Source organism: Telopea speciosissima, chromosome 9 (assembly GCF_018873765.1).
Source record: "Telopea speciosissima isolate NSW1024214 ecotype Mountain lineage chromosome 9, Tspe_v1, whole genome shotgun sequence".
In the NCBI taxonomy this organism is placed as follows: Eukaryota; Viridiplantae; Streptophyta; class Magnoliopsida; order Proteales; family Proteaceae; genus Telopea; species Telopea speciosissima.
Window position 1 is genome coordinate 4,910,468 of NC_057924.1, and position 16,451 is coordinate 4,926,918.

Sequence of the window (16,451 nt, forward strand, 5' to 3'; positions counted from 1 at the left end):
GGATACAGGGTCACTTAAGAGAGCGATGAGAATAATGGGATTGTGATATATGGGCTCAAAGAGGGTTTTTGGTCCCAGATGTGATGTTTTTGGTCCTCATAATTAAATAGATGGTACGTGTGTGAGATCCTGGTGGTTAAATGTAGAGATGTAAATGGATAATCGAAATTTCGAATCCGATTTGTATCTCTATCCATTTAGGGATATCCGTATTTGTTTAGAGATATCCGGAAAAAAAATCGAATACTTTGACAAAAATTTATCCGGAAAATTTTTTTTCCGAATACTTAATAATAAAAAATAAAATAAATAATGATCTTGAGGGTTTTTGAAGATTCAATAAGTTCTAAAATACGAGGAAAAAAGAATCATGATCTGAGATATTGACCTAGGAAGTAGGAAGTGATGTTTCTCTTTTTTGCCCTTTCAGAAGTCATAGTTACTAAATTCAAATTTGGGAATTATTCGAAATAATTCATTTTGTTAATTTAAAAATCCTATCAAAAAAAATATATATATAGGAACAAAAATAAAATTCGGATTCAAGAATAATTTTAATTTTAGAAAAAAATAATTCAGACCTTACTTTTAATATTTGTAATACTTGTATCATATTATCAACCAATTATCATATATGCACAATATATAAGTGATATAAAAATTAAAATAATATTTATTTCATTCATCAAAAAGCATAACACAGATTAAAAATCATAACTATTCGGATTTACGTATAAGGATCTCAAGTTAAACTTTACGATGATTTGTACACAGGAGTTGGGGATTGAAACATCCACTTGCAGTTCTATTTCAGTTGCATGCTAGGTTCCCTTCCCAACCTTTCCAATAACCAAGAGGATCTTTATTCATCATTTTAATACATTATTTTGATCAAATTACAAAATACTTTCTTCCTCCTTTTCTCACAAGGATCAAGATAGTATGTTTTAATTTTATTTGATAGTGTAATATTTACCCACCCAATATGCCATGTGGCAAAAAAATAGATACATGGCATGAAATAAGTACCTTTGTCATTTATTGGATCATTTTATTTTTAATTCATATCATCTCAACACTCCACTACCTACTCAAAAGTAGAATGGTTGTGCATAATATAATATTAATAATAATATTGAAATATTTCTCTCATTATAATATTATATTAACCGTAAATTATAATCAAATGAAAATAAGGTGAAAAGGTTCCCTCCAAAGAAACATAAACTTTGATTTTCAAACTTTTAAATCTTCCATGGGTCCTCACCTTTTCTTGCCAAGATGGAGTTTTGACTTTTGATTTTGTTTACATTAGAGTTTGTCAGCCATTTTGTTTTGTTTATATTAATAATGGTCGAAATAGTATAGTAATTGGGTAATGTAGTTTTGAATCTCAACGAAGAGACTTTTTTAGGTATTTTTTTTTATAATGATCGAATAATTCGCATATAATTCGGTTCAACCTAATTTATCGCAAATTGTAAAAATTCTCTAAATATCATGACTTTTTCGAGTCTTTGAATCTGATTCAGATTTGGACAAATAATTTGTATAATTTGTATTTACTAAATTATTCGTGAATAATTCAGTGAATTAAACAATTATGTTTCAAGTCCCTCTCAATTTTTAGAAGAAAGCCATTCAAATTATCATTCTTTTTTTTCCCTTCTCTTTCTCCTACGTACTGGGAATATTATCACCTCCAATTTGTTGATCGGTGCAGTTCCTCAGTTCCTCTAATAGGGGGATGGTGGACCCCACCCGGGCAGAGTGTTTGGGCATGGGTAGAGAGGTCATTTCAGCCCCCCCCCCCTTTGTTAGAGGAACTGGGGACTGGGCCGGGCAACCAACTGGAGGTGATAAAGATCCTACGTACTGAAGTTAGATCAGCGCTAGTACACGTGATGATGCATCTTCCACATGACAATTACAAACACTCCCCTACATTTATCAATATTAGTCAAATTCTCCTACAATAATTTTTTTGATTCCCCTAAAATAGTAAACTTGAAAATTTACTTAATTGAAGATCAATATGAGAAGAAGGTTGGAAGTTGTTCTTGGATTAAGAGAGAAGTTCAAACTCTGATTCCAACTCACTCGAACACTTATGATTTCAAATTCACTCTTTCTAATTCACTAAAGCCAAAAGTTTATCAAAGAATAAAAAAGATTTAAGAAAAAGTTTATCTTTCAACGTGAGAGGACTTACATTTATAAATTTAGAAATGACTACACAACTCTAAACACCTCGTAGGTTCATATTGCCATAGTCACAGTCCTTTACTAATTGCATCATCCCTATATGGACCTTTATCTGTTATGGTTCCCTGTCCGATACAGTTCCTACAATTCTCTAACAAGGGGGAAGGCAAAATGATCATTCCACCCCCTGACCGAACACTCTGCCCGGGTGGAGTTCACACCGCTCTTTTTCTCTGTTCTTCTAGATACTTCATAAAAATTAATCCTTTATTTTATTATAGATTTGCCTAAGCTATTCTAGATTTGCCTAAGCTATTCTAGATTTATGATTGCTTGCACTTCATTACAATACTTAATTCTTCATCTTTCTCTCCATTCTTCTAGAAACCTAAAGAAAAACCCTTTATTTTAATGTTGAAAAGGTCATTACATTCGTTCGCCTCTTGGGATCAAATCCTGCGGTCCTGCCTCTACTTCATTTTCTGTGGGATAGGGTTTTGCAGTAAATCTCTAATTTTCCAATCCCAAAGAAGGTGACCAAGCTTATTCAAGTTTGAACTTTGAAGGGTACATGAGTAAATCTTCAAAATTTGACCTTTAGGACCCACACGCATTAAAAAGTAAATGAAGAGTAATGCCAAAGTGGCAGACTTGTACAAGATTGATGAGGGGATCCCATAAATTCCTCTCCGGAAAAGCCCTTTTAGAAATAGCAAGAAGCTCACCACTAACCATGAACAACAAATTATCTCTCCAATTCCCGGCCCGGCCCGGCCTGGCCATCACGAACCATCTGAAGAGGTTGAACCCACATCCCAGTCATTGCAAGTGCAGCAGTTTTTTTTTGGTAACTGCAAGTGCAGCAATTAGGTGAACCAATAAGAGGGTTGTGACCGATACAAAGATTGGCGATTCATCGAAAATAAACCGACCATTATCGGAATCTATACCACCAATACCGACAGCAGTTAGGTGAACCAATTTGTTTTGGTCTTTCCCTGTTACTTCGAAGACAGTCTCTGATATCCCTAACAACTTTAGAATGACAGCCAATAGCCCAAACAACCACGCAGTAGACGATTGTATCCTTGCCATTTTCTGGTTGTTCCACCATGCTCGGACCGGTAAGCCGCATCCGAGGTAATCTGATAGGGTACTAAGGTTGTAAACCATGAAAACAGAACTAACAACAAAAAAAGCCGGTTCGGAGACCTGCATATCAAGTTAATTAAGATTTAAGAAATGGATCCAGATCCTCTATGGCACGCTGTCCTTAGTGGCCTGTGCGGTGTAGACTGCCTTATCCCTACCCAAATGTCTTGTCCGAATGAAAGTAAGGCAATCATTGCACACGTGGTTCAATCTACGCCGCACAAGTTGCTACGGACAGCTACACCGTAGACGATTTGAATTGTTAAGAAACTATCTAGGCATGTAATTAGTGAACTTATATAAAATTTTATTAAATCGTCTTTAACTCTTTTAAGTTTTGGTTTCAGTGAGACTAATAGAAGAGACCGAGTTTTCGTCAAACCATAGTCACATATGGTCATCATTGCACTTGATTGGATGGATGGAACGGTGAATGGCATTTTGGACCTCCAACATATAAAGAGAAGTAAATGATCTTAGAATTGTGGGTAAATCTTTCATCGTGTCATAAAGGAAGATTTTAACTTACAAAGATTTTTGGATGAAACCACGATCCACCACTAAATTTGCTGGTGGAGGAGAAAGCCACGATTGATTTATGTGTTTGTCTCTTTCTCCTCAAATTCTAAAAAGAAAGTTTAGAATTTTTTCTTCTCAAAACAAGTGGGACCAATGAGCACATGAGACACACTTCTGTCAACTCATAAAACCTTCTCCCCACAGCTTATGTATGAGTATTGAGAGTGCATTAATTTTTGGATCAGGTCGGTCCCCACATGGGGTCAAATCTGGATCTGGAACCTTCTTGGGTGTGGGCTCTACACACCGTAGGTGGGTCCTTTTGTCCCGGCTGGATGGGGACTTGTTCTGGACTCAGGTACGTACGCTATGGGATAGGTTAGGGATATAAATGAATTGTCAAAAGTCATTTTCATATATGTGTCTGTATCCATTTAGTATTATCTGAATCCGTCCAAAAGCTAAACGGATGTGGATACGGATAGACTATAACTATTCAAAAAGCTATATTATATGTAAATGGTTAAAACATCCGATCTATATCCATGTTCGTATCCATTTAGCACTATCCGAATCCGTCTGAAAGCTAATCGGATGCGGATGCGAATATAGCACTATCCGAGCTGAATATGCCCAAACACATGGGTTTGCCATTCAGGGAGCAAGGTGGTCATTTTACCTACCCCATGTGTCTGGGCGCAGCCTGCACCTCCAACACAGAGAAAGTCTGGCCTTTATCATTATCTTCTTTTTGGGAAATAGAATGTTACTTGGTCGTGCGCCTTGTGTGGCTCCATGCCTGGACATTTTCAAGTGGTCAAGGGGCCTTGTGTGTGTAGATGTGGGAGCCACACAAGGCACACAACCAGGTAGCATTCTATCCCCTTATTTTTGTTTTTGTTTTTTGGGAGTGGGACAGGAAGGGAGGAGGGAGGAGGGAGGGAAGAACACTACCTAGTTGCGTGGCTCCTATACATGCTTAGACACCGGAGTGCGTGAAATTACCGCCCAACCGTTTTTGAAATAAAAAGTCTCACCCATGTTGAAACCTGTGTACGATCTCATTGCCCCTCGCGTTGGTGCAAACGCTACACAACCAGACACTATATCTTGGCCTATTTTGTGTTGTTAAATAATTGAAAGATGGTGTCAAAACAGTGGAGGACTTGCAATGTTGTAGAAGATTGGGTCTCCCTATGATCCCCTCTCCTCCTAGGCAAATCATTGAGGTAACTTGGAGCAAACCTTCTCATCCTTGGTTGAAGCTTAATGTTGATTGAAGCTGCCTAGGTAACCCAGGAAGATCTGGTGCGGGCGGCATTCTTCGTGATCACATACGTAATGTGGTGTTCTCCTTCAAGATCTTCTTGGGAGTCAAAACTATCTTCGAAGCTGAGTTTGCTGGCCTCATGGAGGGATTCCTCAAAGCGAAAGAGTTGAACGTGCCTGCCTTGTGGATTGAATTGGATTCTGCATTTGTCATTCTCTTCGTTCAGTCTAGATCAATTCCTTGGTTTGTTCTTCAGGGTTGGATATTTCTTCAACCAGTCTTGTGCTCTATTCCTTGGAAGATCACACATTGCTCTAAAGAGGCAAATCACATAGCAGACTACTTGGCGAAAGATGCTGTAAAATCAGGGGCTTCAGGGTATTTAGTCCATTTTCCAAATCATATTGTTGAGGAGTTTGGTTTCGACGCGGTGTCAAGACCGAGGTTTAGATTTGAAAGGTCCAGCTTTGGTTGAGAGCTTTGCTATAGGTGGGGCTGGTTCCTCTTTTTCGCTTCTCGCTTGGGAATACCCAGGCTTTGATTTTGTATTTTCTTTTTCTCCTTTCTTTTTATTGAATCCTTTTAGCAAAAACAAAAAAGATAAATAATTGAAAGGAGAAGGCTTTCTAATAAAAGAATAATAATGATTAAAATAATTAATGTGAGAGGATGTAGACTCGGAGAACCCCTTCCATAATTGGGAAAATGTTTCCTATGGGATTGTTTTCAACTCAACTTGAGATTATGACACTGTTCAATTCAACTTCACGGTGTCTATCAAATAAATTCGAATTAAGCAATCAATGTGATCCCATAAAAGAAACATGGTTCTTCTATCTCGCTTCCACTCCACTATACATTTGGATTTTTATCCTTTCAAGTGCAGTGTATTGCCCAGTGCATCTCACTTAAGAATCCAATCGGACACCTAAACACTTGAGAAAATAAAAAGACGCCGGCCATTGCCTATGTTTTAACGGATGGATTCTCAAGTGAGGTACACTGGACAGTGCCCCACACTTGAGAAGATAAAAATCCGCTACATTGATCATCACATAATAAAAAAATTAAATGTTAATATATCTGAGATAAAGAAACCAACCCTCTCATTGGGTTATCCAAGAGAAATACATAATATAAATCAAAAGGGAAAGAGAGACGGAGAGAAACAGAGAATGCCATCCATCCGAAACATGGTCGTTCTAGTCCTGTTGGGATTAAATCCTGCCTTCACTTCACCTGTGTGGGTTAGGTTTTAGCAGTAAATCCTTTCCTATCCCAAAGAATGTGACCAGACTTCAAGTTTAAACTTTGAAGGGTAAATGAGTAAATCCTCACAACGTTTAACTTTTTGAACCCAGCCGCATTGAGAAGTAAATGAAGAGTAATGCCAAAGTGGTCGACTTATACAATATTGTAGAAGGAATCCCATAAATACCTTTCCGGAAAAGCCCTTTTAGAAATGGCAAGAAGCTCAGCACTATCCATGTACTACAAATGATCTCTCCGATACCTGGCCCGGGCTGACCATCATAGACCATTTGAAAAGATTGGACCCTCAAACCAGCCATTGCAAGTACAGTTAGGTGAACCAATAGGAGGGTTGTAGCCGGCACAAAGATTGGCGACTCGTCGAAAGTGAACCGGCCGCTTTCGGAGTCTGTGTCACCACTACCTTCACTTGATGTGCTTTGGTCTTTCCGTGTTACTTCAAAGACAGTCTCTGATATCCCTAATAGCTTGAGAATGACAGCTAACAGCCCAAACAACCACGCAGTAGACGATTGTATCCTCGCCATTTTCTGGTTATTCCACCATGCTCGGACCGATAAGCCACATTGTAGGTAATCTGATAGGGTGCTAAGGTTGTAAACCACGAAAAGAGAACCGACTACGAAGAAGGCTGGTTCGGAGACCTGCATATCAAGTTTCCAAGATTTAAGAAACTATCTTGTCATGTAATTAGCCAACTTAAATGACATTTTCTTGTAATTCATATCTTTATATATTCTCTTCCATATATATAAAAGCTACAGCTTTAAAGTGCATTGGACGGTGCACTGCACTTGAGATTTGAATTTTTATCTTCTCAAGTCCAATGGTTATTGTTGGATACATTTTAAAGCTACACATTAAAGCTGCACTAGGTAGTGCACTGCACTTGAGAGGATGAAAATCCTTTCAAGTTCAAATTGATTTGTATGTTTCATTGGTATAGTTCATATCTTTATGCTTTTACCAAAAAAAATAGTTCATATCTTTATGCTGTTTTATATTTTTTTTCTGCGCTTTGGTTTCTATTTTTGTTATGTTATGCCTGTGCTTCTTTATAGTCAGGATGTAAATGGATATCCGAAAATATAAATTCGTTCTACATCTGTATCCGTTTAGGGACATCCATAGAGATATCCGGAAAAATATTTGAATACTCTGATAAAAATCCGTCCAAAAAAAATCCAAATACTTAATAATAGAAAAATAAATAAATAATGATCTTGACGGTTTTTGAAGATTCAACAAGTTCTAGAATATGAGGAAAATAAAATATTGATCAGAGAGATATGGATTGAGAGTAAATTGTATCTCCTAGGGGGAGTAGGGGTGCAAGTTTGGCCCTAAAGACCCGAACCCACCCTAGCCCGCCCTGTGCCCGGACAGGGTTTGGGTTGAGATACCTTGGCCCTGAGGGCGGGTTAGGGTTGGGAATTTTTGGCCCTAAGTTAGGGTTGGGCCCGGTTAGGGTTGAGGCCTCAGGCTAAGCCCAACCCAGCCCAACCCTGTCTTCTTCTTCCTGTTCATTCTTTTTTTTTTGGTTCTTCTTCTTCTTCAGCCTGGCCACCCCATGCATCTCCCTTTCCTAGCCTGCGCAGCCCATGCATCTCTCTTCATATCTCCCTCCTCCGCCCCATTATCAGGGCCAATCAGGGTCGGCCTGGCCCGACCCTGAGGGTGGGTCAGGGTTGGATTTTTCTAGCTCTGAGTCAGGTCTGGGTCGGGCCTAGGCCCAGCTAAGGACACTCAGGGCTTGATTGGGGTTTTAAAAGGTCGGGCCCAACCAGACCCTGTTGCAGCCCTAAGGGGAGGAAGGTATGGGTTACACAAGACAGACATATAAACGAATGTTTGAAAATCCGAATTCGATCTGCATCCAAATCCGTTTAGAGGTATTCGTATTAGGCCAGAGAATATCCGGATTCGATCACATCTGATCCGTATCCGAGCCGAATCCGATCCATTTACATCCCTAGTTCATAGCCACAGGGTTTTAGTGTGAGGGGTCCTAATCCTCTCGTTCTTTGGGGGTGGGACACTTCTTGTTCTTTGTATATCTCTTTCCCCTTTTTCTGAATAAATTGATATGAAATAAAAAATAAATAAATAAAACACTACTACTACTCCAACTCCTAGTTCTATTTTGAATCTGTGGTGCCTTGGTTACTTATGCAATGATACATACTAATAATACTAGTAAGACTTTGAGGACCGAGTTATCCTCAAGCCACGGTGAAGGCTCTTTCACCAATGATCATCCTTGCATTTGAATGGGGAATAATGAAGGGCATTTTAGACTTCTAACGTATAAAGAGAGGGAGTGATGATGACCATATATTCATGGGTGTATCCTTCGGATCGGGCTCCTCTCCTGTGAGTCCAACGCCCAAGGAGACAGTCAACGGCACTAGGCTGCTGGGTGCACCGGAATGTGTGCCTGTGTGGGGCTCAATGCGCTCAACAACCCAGCGCCGTCAAATGCCTCACTGGGCACTGGGCTCACAGGAGAGGAGCCGAATCCGTATCCTTCATTGTAGGTGAAGGAAAACTTTTCCTACAAAGATTGTTGGATGAAACCACCAAGACTCATGACTTAATTGGCTAGTAGATGAAATTGTATGAATGGCACATAAAATCCATGACAAAAAGCAAAACTTATGGAGAGGGTTCTCTTGGCAAACGGTATACAAAGCATAGGTATGGTGTGCTCCTCTATGCCGCTTGCTCAGAGAAACTTCTTCCATTAAATTATTACGTATGTGTTTTTCAATGAGAGTAAGTTTATATTAAATTTTAACCAAAAAAAAAATATTATATTAAATAATTATGTATGTATTTTTTTATAAGAGTGAAAATTTTAATGTAGCATTTTTTTATAAAACGGTTTAAAATCATACAACCATTTAATAAACCATTCAATTTTAATTCCATTATATGAAAAACTATTCAATAATTGTTTTTTTTTTATGAAAAAAAAAAAGTTACTCTAAAAAATTTACTGTTATAAGAAAAGAAATAAGTGTTTATTTCTATTTTTTATAACAGTAAATTTTTTAGTCTAACTTTTTTTTGTAAAACCTTTTAAAAATCATATAACCATTTAATAAACCATTCAATTTTGATTTCATTATATGAAATCATTTAATAAACGGTTTGATTTTCGTTTCAACACCTTCGAATTGAGAATCGAATCTATTGTACCATTTAACCAGAACCCATCCACCGTTTAAATATCCACTTAGTTTCACCCACAAAAAAAAAGGGTTTAAACACTCCTAGGGTTGTCAATCGGTTGGTTCAGGCTGGTTTTGATTTGGGTTAAGTCAGTTTTGGTGTGGGAATGGTAAAGTCAAAACCAAACCAATAAATAAAGTTCAGTTTCAGCTTGGTTTGATTTCAAGTTGTATCGGTTTGTTATTGTGGTCGGCTTCGTTTCGCCCAGCTTGGATTCGATTTAACATCAGTATACAAAAAAAACTTTGAAAAATCTTAATTTTTTTTAATGGGTTTCAGGTTGTTATCGATTTTTTTATCGAGGTAGATCGGTTCTGTTTCGGTTCGAGTTTTTTAGCTGATTTTGGTTTTATTTCAAGTTCTTTCGATTTCCAATGTGATTCAGTTTCGATTTTGATTTTGGTTTTGGGATCACAATACCTCAATTCAAAATCTGTCCAATAAGACATCGGTGCAATGCGGTCCAAGCCATTTCGGTTCAGTTTGGTGTCACTTTTGACACCCCTAGACCCTAAAGACCCCTTTAACGGCGTGCTGCCCATCCCGCCGTGTTGCCCAAACACAGGCACGCACCGCAATGATTGCCTTACCCCCGCTCGGACAAGGCGCTCGGACGGTGTAAGGCGGTCGGTGCATGCCACCTTGTATCTACGCAGACGGCAAGATGGGCAGCCCGCACCGTAGAAGATCGGATCCCCGTATCACATGCTTAAAGTAGCATATTTAGGTAAAAAACATGGGCGGGTAGACTTTATTACCGAGCAGCGCAATGTCAATGATGAAAAGGTCGCGACTTTGTGGCAATACATAGGGTAGGTACTCTGGTAGGTACACTTTAAGCATTTGTGACCATACAATGAGTAGGTGGACCTGCAAAAAGATTCTCTCCAACCATCCAACAAGGTTCCAATCACTTGTTGAATTATAAGTTCGAGTCCAGACATTCTTCAATGACAGTTAACCACTAGAAACTATCTCACACCATCCATGGGATATAGGGGCGGGACTACCTCTAGGGTGCATGGTTCTAAGTATTGGTTCGTAGGGCCATATGTATTGGTTTTTTATGTATTGTTTGTTATCCGACTCCTCTCCAGGGAAGTCAGCACCCTGGGAGTGCCAAGGGGCATCCAAGGGTTGGACTGTGTTGCACACATCTCACGCATGCCTAGGGATGTGTGCAGCACAGCCCAACGGCTGGATGCTCCCTGGGCATGCTGGGCTCCCTGGAGGGGAGCTCAATCCATCTATCTCTCTCTTCACCATATGAAAAGACATCTCTGCCCCCTTGTTTTGAGGATGAGAGAGATAGACACATGGGAGTGCTTGCGTAGGCCACACTCCTAAACAGAAAACTACTTCCCTTATTATTATATGGGAAAAAGAACGATGTCTGGTCTTGTAGCCCCTAAGCCCAAACACATGAGTGCATGAATCTATCACTACAGCCTTCGTGAAATGAAATATCCCATACATGTATATGTCCCTGTGCGCACTTACAAAGGCTACACGACCAGCCAAAAATCTCTTGCCCTTATATAGAAATAAAAAATGGGAGAGAGAGAGAGAGAACGTTGCTTGGTCGCGTTACCCCTACGCCAGCATGGGACAAATGGGATCGCGTACTAGGCAACCCACATGGGGGCGGGGTAATCATTTCGCCACCGCCCTATGTATGGGTGTAGGGATTTGCGACCAAGCATCGTTCTTTTTTCCTAAAAAAATTACCTTCGGTAGGAAACTAGTGTTGGTGAGGATGGAGTAAGCTGGTAGTAGACTGTAGCACAATTCAGGCAAAGAACGTAGAGCCCAACTCAACAGGAAGAGATAGCTCAAGCATTGCCGGAAGTGAAGCTTTGCAATGAAGGAGCCGAGGATAGGACTGTTGTTGCTCAATAGAATCTCTAGGAGACCAGTGGACCATCTCTTCATTTGGGTCAATGTTACGGGCCCAGTTGGGGGTGCGCACCCAAGAAATGCAGATGGGTTCGAGTCAAAATAAATGGACTTCCAGCCCTTTGTATGAATCCTGAGTCCAGTGAGGATGTCTTCTGTTGTGGAGCCATAGAACCACCCCACCTGTTTACCCCACTGTGTGTTGTACTCATAGTCACAAGCTGCAACTAAGATAGCTGCCTTGACAGATATCGAAAGATCTTTCGGATTGTCCGGATTTTCATTCATAACAAATAATACCCGACCCGCTGATTCCATAAATTCAAGACATTTTCCAAATTTCGCTTGAAGTGTTTCATAAGGTGATTTTCCTAGCAAAAGAAGAAAGGATTAACTTAAGGAGAGAGTTTTCATACATGATCATGCATGGTGCACGATTATGCTTTAATTTCATTCATTGGATGGACATGATTGTGTACAATACACGGTTCGGACATGATCGTGTACAATACACGGTTCCTCATCCCCATCCAACGGTTGCAAGCACTATCGTGACATGACACTCTGATTGAACTCTGAGTTCATTATTTATCTCCCACCTCTTATTGTTCATGGTTTGAAATACCCTTCTCTGGCCAAATAAAAGGGCATGGGATGGATGAAGAGATTCTCTCTTCACCATGGGTGGAGAGAAACTAGGTCCAAGAAGAAAAAGGCCAAAACTCGAGAGATTTAAACATTTTACCTCAATATGAAGAACTACGTACCATTTATGAAACTTATATATCTTGCTTTAGTTTCTGCTTCATCTGGTGATAGCCCATATATAACTTCCCTTCTATGAAAGCATCCTGTTCCACTATAAAAGGGCCCTTGTATTCCCGCTATTCTGCGGCCCAAATTCTGAGAAAAAAACGTAATAAAAGTGAAGGCAATTTTAGAAAATAAATTAAGAGAAGATGGCATTTAAAGGCTGACTCAATCGGACTCCTCTACTTCCGCCTGCCCCTACTGTCTTGTGCGCCCCTCACACAAGTAAGGCGGAATGTACCGCCTTACCCCAGTCCAAGCACCCTGCCCGAGCGGGGGTAAGGCGGTACTTTCCACCGCGCTTATGTATGAGGGTGCACGGCAGTATCGGGCAGGCAGAAGTAGAGGAGTTGGACTTGGGTGTTTTCTCTGTGTTTAACTCACATGTTGTAGTACAACCAATTGGTTTCCAAACGGGTCATCCTTCGGGGCTCCGTAGAACTGTTGTGGGTTCTGAACAAATCCACTTTCGCTTTCTTTCTTGAAACCAAGTAGGAAACACATTGCCATGAGAATGATCTTTGGGTTGTTTGCGAACATATCACAGTCAACGTTGAGCATGAAAGGGGAGTTTGTCATCACTCCTAAGACTCTAGTCTGACCATTTCAAAGTTTTCAAAGTTAATATTCTAAGTAATGTAAGTGTATTTAGATTTTGATACCTTTTAATTTGATATTTTTCAATTGTTCTTTATCTTATTCTCAAAAGTTCTTTAAGTCAAGGTAAAATATAGTTTTCAAAAATAATTTGAAAATGAGTTATTTTTCAAGTATACTTATCATACGATTGAATTTACCCTCGTTGAAAAAAGAAAAGGTGTGTTACACAAAAGGGCAAAAAAAGTAAGGCTACAAATTATTTGACATCTCAAGTGATGTCAATAAGATGATCTTATTGCATAATGGGGGAGTCCAGCTCACGTTCACGTACGTGAGCGTATGAAAACGGCTCACAGCCATCAAGATGGAATCCACCGCATGTGCGTACGTGAGTGTGAGCCCAACTCAATAGGGATGGTAAAGATGTACTGCTACTAGGATATCATTTTCGATACCAGATACTGAAGCCTTCTTAGTTCTTACCAAGACATTCATGGCCCCTGCTTTGTAATGATGCGGGTGCTTGGGCCGCTTCTCTCTGGACACATATACCAGGTGTGGCACCACATCCGAAAGATTTCCATTGTTTTCCCATATGACCTGCAAATTAAATGTTATAAATAACAAATTAATGAATCCTATTTGGCTTCGGTTAGTACTAAGCAAGGAATATTGGGTTACCTTAACTATACTCGGATGGTTTCTGCGTTCTATATTTGAGAAAGCTTCAAATTCACCACTCAGTTCGCATGGAACGGATTTCTGAGTAGCTTCTTCAATTCTTTGGCAAAGCTCTTCATATTCATTCTGTAAACTCAAAGATAGAGATGAGAGATATATGGGAAGATATAATGGAAATTAGAAAGATCTGGAGCTATATACTACCTTAATCTTCTTCCATTCCCTTTGGAAATCTGAGGATGAGAGATGGGAAGTTGGCTTGGTGGGCTCAGTATAAAAATACATGAAGGGGGCTCTAACTTGAACTTCATATTTTTTGCAGAAAGGCACCCAAAGCTTTGCAAACTTAGATGCTTCCAGAAGAGAATAAAAGGTAAGAGGAGAAGCTCCATCATCAGAGACATAACAAGCTAGCTTGTGAGCTGGGTAGTCTACAGCCAACAAGGAGAGCACAGTGTTGACAGTGATAATTGGTGGTTCAAGATCTGGATCTGCTGTTGTCACAAACATGTCCACTGGGGGTAGCTCATCACCAACCCTTCAATTTGACATAACTTTAGTATATACACAAAGAGTGGTTTTAGGTACTATTTTTATCATCGGAGAATGCAAAGTAACACTGCCTAAAGAAGAAGAAGAAGGAAGAAAGATCTCTATATATACCAGTGTAAGAGGCGTTCAGGGTAAGTGATGTAATCAACAGGAGACCATTTAGCATTCATGGTGAGGATCCAGCAGAAGGTGAACCATGACTCACAGAGGAATGCAAGCTTCCAAGCTACGCCATGAACGTTGAATGATAGTAGACGATACAAGAGGAGGAGAAGAAGGAGAAAGAAGATGATGAGGTCTAGGACTCTCTGAAGGGTGTTTCTACCAGGGATTCTCTCTTGGAGGGGAATAGAAGAGATGGGATTCGCCATGGAAAATGGAGATTGAGAATTGGGTCACTTTTAAGAATTAAGATCGTCTTATATATATATGATAATCCTGCTCGGTTTTGGTATTTTCCAAAATATCCATTAAGCTTCCTTTTCTCTAGTTGAGGTGTTGGGGTGACACGAATTCCTCTACTGCCGAGCTGCCCGTACTACGCTGCCCTACTGTGCAGACAAAGTAAGGCGTGCAATGACCTGCTCAAATGCCTTGCCCGAGTAGGGGTAAGGCAATCATTTCACGCCCTATTGTGTATGCACAATAGGGAAGTTGGGGCAGCTCGGCAGTAGAGGATCCGGATCTTCATGCATCTTTAAAGTTGAGAGGATGAAAATCCCTTAGTTGGTTCCTTCACTAGATGGAGATAAATTATTTTCCAGATTATTCGTCTAGGTAGCAATTCTGCTCTCAAAAATAACAAAAAAACACCGACATATAAAATGCTATTTTATATACCATCTGCTCCTCCTGATGAGCAAGATAGAAACCAATGAAATCACTTCCAAAGAGTGTTATCAAAGAGTGTTATCAAAAACAAATGGAGTAGAGAACTTGAAGAGTAGTTAGGAGATTAGAACGAAGAGGATAATGGAATTGTGGTCTGTGGGCTTCCAAAATGGACAACACAACAGATGTTTTTGGTCGCTACCGTTTATAATTTACCTACAAGTGGCTGATCCAGCTAATGGTCATGAACGGTGGAGAATGGACTCAAGGACACGGAACCAACATTCTGATCCATAGGGAAAAGATGAAGCCACATTAAATGACCTAAGAAGTGACGTCTTTCCTTCATTAATCTTCTCTTTCCTATACTTTTTTTCGTTTTTCGTTAAATTTCTCTTTCTTATACTGAAGTTAGATGCTAGCACTGTAGCACATGCAATCACTTCACAAGTGGATCCCAGATAAAATGACCATCTCACTCTTATTTTTGCTGTCGTTTAGGGGGGTTGATCGCTCCAGTCAAGGCAGGATAGAAACCTTTTCCTTGACTATCTTGCTTATGCCAACTCTCATCCTTGGTCTTTTTGAATTGTCTTTTACCAAGAAAAATTCAATTTTATCTTAGAAAATAATTTTATTTTTCTTTTTCTTACTCTTTCCTCGTCACCTACTAAAAGGAATTATGATCTCAGGAAAACAAAAATTGGAAAAAGAATTTTGTCCGAGAGTGTGGTCTACGCCAGCACTCCCATGAGTCTATCTCTCTCCTCCCCATATGAAAAGACACATCTACCCCCTTGTTTTGAGGAGGAGAGAGATAAACAAATGGGAGTGCTGGCATAGTCCACACTCTCGGACAGAAAACTACTTCCCAAAAAATATATACCTTAACCTTCCATTTTCTTGACAAATGAGAACCAAGTCGTTCCAAACTTTTAATAGAATGTTTTGATCACGAAGCTTCCTCGTTGAGCCAAGTGCACAACAAGTTATCAAACAGAAGTATTCGACTTTTACATCACAAAAGATTGGACTGAATTTCCCTCCACCCTACCAATGCTGTCAGTTGGGAGGCAGTGGGGCGACCTAACTATAGATTTAAGTAATGCTTTGTTTGCTTTGTTTTGAGTTTCCAGGATCTTTTGGATCAGTGGTTTCTCTTTAGGATTTTCACAGCCATTCTCTGTACCATATTTTTTAATCTTTAATACAATCTTTGCTGACCATTAGCAAAAAAAAGAAATTTCCCTCCACCCATAGTGAATGGGATCCAAGAAGTGAGAATATGTATCAGAAGGGTATTTTAAAACATACAAAAACCTTAGGAGGGGTTTGTGAATCCTAAGATGGTGAGTAAATCGTCATCTATGGGTGGAGGAAAACTTTGTGCCAAAGATTTACAGAAAATTAAGAGTTCGGCTCCTCTGCA

At 39.6% G+C, this 16,451-nt stretch overlaps 1 protein-coding gene across 1 annotated transcript; it reads right to left on the reverse strand.

The window, feature by feature from the left end:
• Nucleotides 1–6,452: 6,452 nt before the first annotated feature.
• On the reverse strand, nt 6,453–14,584 carry LOC122639889 (cellulose synthase-like protein H1). The gene is made up of 8 exons (XM_043832913.1): nt 14,303–14,584; nt 13,844–14,177; nt 13,640–13,765; nt 13,442–13,558; nt 12,743–12,955; nt 12,316–12,451; nt 11,381–11,919; nt 6,453–7,062 (listed from the first exon to the last, which is right to left on the reverse strand). The coding sequence occupies exons 1-8, from the start codon at nt 14,560–14,562 to the stop codon at nt 6,490–6,492; spliced, it is 2,298 nt and encodes a 765-aa protein (XP_043688848.1). The 5' UTR covers nt 14,563–14,584; the 3' UTR covers nt 6,453–6,489.
• Between the last annotated feature and the right edge of the window lie 1,867 nt (nt 14,585–16,451).

What these genes read in the sequence shown, in the direction of transcription:
- LOC122639889 (XM_043832913.1), bottom strand. Translation starts at nt 14,562, where the DNA reads ATGGCGAATCCCATCTCTTCTATTCCCCTCCAAGAGAGAATCCCTGGT. An exon ending in GGGAATGGAAGAAGATTAAG is followed by an intron (nt 13,766 to 13,843) that starts GTAGTATATAGC and finishes TTGAGTTTACAG; the next exon opens with AATGAATATGAAGAGCTTTG. An exon ending in ACCATCCGAGTATAGTTAAG is followed by an intron (nt 13,559 to 13,639) that starts GTAACCCAATAT and finishes TTTAATTTGCAG; the next exon opens with GTCATATGGGAAAACAATGG.